Raw genomic sequence first — 3,116 nt, 5'->3', positions numbered from 1 at the left:
CCTAGTCGGATAGTGTGACAAAGTGCTGTTTTAGCTGGCTTGGCGCCACAAACGACAGCGCCATCGGTATCTGACGGACACAGCACGTGATATTCCAACGGTGGTCCCAAACAGCAACATTTTTTAGTTTGAACTGACCTGGAAGGTCAATGAATGAACTAATGAGGTAAAATTGGGTACCATTGGATTCGTTTCTTCCCAAAGAACCTGTTGGTCTTTGCCGTGAAGGCGCGGGAGGGGTGGCAACCCCCGCCGTGCGTTCTAGGATGGGAAACCGAAAATGGTATGTGCGGGCGAGGGTTAAACGAATATTATTAGCAGATTCAAAATGATGCGACGGGAACTGACGAAACCACGGCGCTGAAAGTATACGGAATCCGTCTAAAAGGCTCAGAGTCAAAGAGCTGAAAAGGCGGTCAATGAGTAATCAAAGGGGTCGGAAAGGTACAGATGGGCGGGGGCGCCTCAGGGGAAGGGAGGCGGTGCCAAAGCGGTCCACCAGTGCGCGACAAACAGAATCCCGAGGTACTGCTGAGGGGCTGCCTGCCTCTAGTGCTGCACAGGGGGATCGGACGTCTGTTTGAACCTGCTGTCTGCTTCAGAAATCACCAGCGAACGTTACAGCGTTCTCGAAACCAGGTGGGTGATGCTTTGGTGCGTGCATGCGCAAAACACACTTTGTTGTGAACGAGTAACATATGGAGTTCGATAAATTATAGGGACAGTAAAAGTGGCGACTCAAAACATGAGGCACAGTTATATTGGACTCGATAAAAAGGTAATGCAGCTTGTCATTTATACAAGTGAAGCAGTAATTGAACAAAATAAGTATAGATAAATTTTACAAATATAATCACCGGTGCAAAAACAAATGAGTTTGACGTGGACAAATCAGTCATAAAGGCAGAAGACTTTCCAACAAACTTAATTATTTTCCTTTCAATAATAAGCATTTGAAAGCAGCGAGGATATAAGCAATGATACTTGCTCATCGCTCAGGCTAGTCATGGTTGTCCATTCCTAGCAGTCAGCAGTCACTGCAACCATGCCTGGCGGATCCAGAAAGGCGGTCTTGGAAGCTACGGGGGGATACCCTCACAAAGCTTTCTCCAAATTCCAAAAACTCATGGGATTTCGATTCCTTGCGCGCTGCTGTGCAGTTTAAAACAAACGTTTTCTAAAAAGAGTTGTTCAGTTTTCGTTTTATTCTAAAAAAAAACATAAATTTCCGTCCATTTCGGGTGCTGCAGGGAGGTCACGCCCCCCCCCCCCTGGATCCACCAGTGACTACAGCTGCATGTTGTTTCGGCACAATGTTCCCTCTGCAATGTTTCCAGCGCCATTCTTATCCAAACGTAGTTTAGGCTGTGCCGGGAGTCTTGCATGCATTGCGGCACAGTATCACAGCTTCACTGTCTGAAAATGTATTCAGGCGTCCTGAATGATCCGACATAAATTGCATGCTGTTCTTGAAGCGATAGATTGGGGAGATTTTGGTGTAATAGCGCGAGCCACGACATCGTAACATGCATTGCTCTTTTCCTGGTGTGCTCTGTTTTTGGTCACTGAGTAATGTTGGCCATGTTGAGTTGTAATGTGATAATCATTTCATAAATATGCAAGATATTGCAACACAAATTGCCCGACGTTTCGTTTATTATAACTTTTTCAAGGGTAATGTTTTCATTACCCTTGAAAAGGTTATGATAAACAAAACGTCGGGTAATTTGTGTTGCAATATCTTGCATATTTAAGAAAATGTTAGTCATTTAACGTGACTAGCCTCCCGTTTTCTTTTCCCCAGTCATGTTCGGTCCGGCTCTGCTGCTAGTGGCGACTCTCAGCACTCTGGGTACCATCACCACCGCTAACCCCATTGCGGCCATTCAACACGAGACGTTCCTCAGCCAGCCATTGAACAGACATATCGACGGAGGCCACGCACCGCCCCGCTCCGGCCCCAGACTGCCGGCGCTGACTCGTCCCGCTCATCAGTTGGGTAGGGACGCTCAGAAACCACACCACTCAAAGCCAGTCAAAGAGGAAACGAGTTCGCTCACATTTGAAAATAGACAGATTCTAGAAGCGCGAATCAGAAAGATTCTAGCTCGAATCTGCCGGATGAAAATCCTGGGAACATCCGTGGCCAAGCTCAGCTCGGCGTGGCCGGAACTGTCTCTATGCCGCGGGCTTCACCTAAACAACAGGAGGAGGCGCCGTGAGCTGCCGTTCAGTCCCTTCAGCACCACCGTCAGCGCGTGGAACGACTTTGAGACCGACTATTACCCGGTGTACGACTGGCTGCCGAAGCTGCTGATCCCCGTGCTGCTGCTGCTGCCGCTGCTGGGCCTGCTGGTCAAGGCGGCTATAACGCTGGGCAGCCTGGTGGCGTCTGAAAAGGAGCTGCGCTCGCTCAGTTCGCTGGACTCGCTCAGCTCCCTGGCAGAGGATGTGTGGAGAGCCATCGACAAGCAGCGCGCTTCTTTTGAGGACTAGAGCGCGCAGGTGGACGGCTGACTGATAAGAAAAGAAGCAGTGCCGTGTGCAAGATGAAAACGATCACGAGTGCTGAGAACTGTTCTATGCTGCACAAAAATGTATAATAATAATAAAAATGTCATCTGTTTCACACCATCATTGGTGCATACAGGAAGACCCAGTGACTGCTAACACAATCATTACACACATACAAACATACACACACATCAAGATATTCATATTCAGAACGTTAAAATCAGTGCATGCACGCACATCGATCAAGAGGAAGCTCGTCTTAGCCTCATACATTGTCTGTAATGTCACTTCTCACATGAGCATGATATGTCTGATTTTGATTGACCATTCTTTTCATGTACGTTGTATGAATCGTCGCTGTATGTATGACCATTCTAAGTACGCTGAATAAATATGTATACGACTATTTCGTAATGATGCACCACTCATGCAAAGACTTAAGTTTGAACCGACCTCATCTCGTATTGTGCATGTGCTGTTAACCCGTGCCCCGTTGGGGTCTGCCGAGCAACGCGCCCTGCTGGGGGGGGGGGGGGATTTGCCCCTCCCCTAAGATCTCGAGAACCACGCAACATAACGACAAGCGGCAAACGGTGTTGGAT

At 48.1% G+C, this 3,116-nt stretch overlaps 1 protein-coding gene across 1 annotated transcript; it reads left to right on the top strand.

Annotated features, from left to right (window-relative positions):
- The first annotated feature begins 513 nt into the window (after positions 1-513).
- Positions 514-2,912, top strand: LOC122378638. Its single transcript, XM_043359892.1, has 2 exons — positions 514-639; positions 1,805-2,912. Exon 2 carries the CDS (start codon positions 1,807-1,809, stop codon positions 2,494-2,496), a length of 690 nt encoding a protein of 229 aa, XP_043215827.1. The 5' UTR covers positions 514-639; positions 1,805-1,806; the 3' UTR covers positions 2,497-2,912.
- Positions 2,913-3,116: the final 204 nt, after the last annotated feature.

This window comes from Amphibalanus amphitrite, unplaced genomic scaffold (genome assembly GCF_019059575.1).
Source record: "Amphibalanus amphitrite isolate SeventyFive unplaced genomic scaffold, NRLGWU_Aamphi_draft 000062F_arrow, whole genome shotgun sequence".
Classification (NCBI taxonomy): Eukaryota; Metazoa; Arthropoda; class Thecostraca; order Balanomorpha; family Balanidae; genus Amphibalanus; species Amphibalanus amphitrite.
The sequence above is the reverse complement of the archived record's forward strand: the minus strand, read 5'-3'. Positions and strand labels throughout refer to the sequence as shown.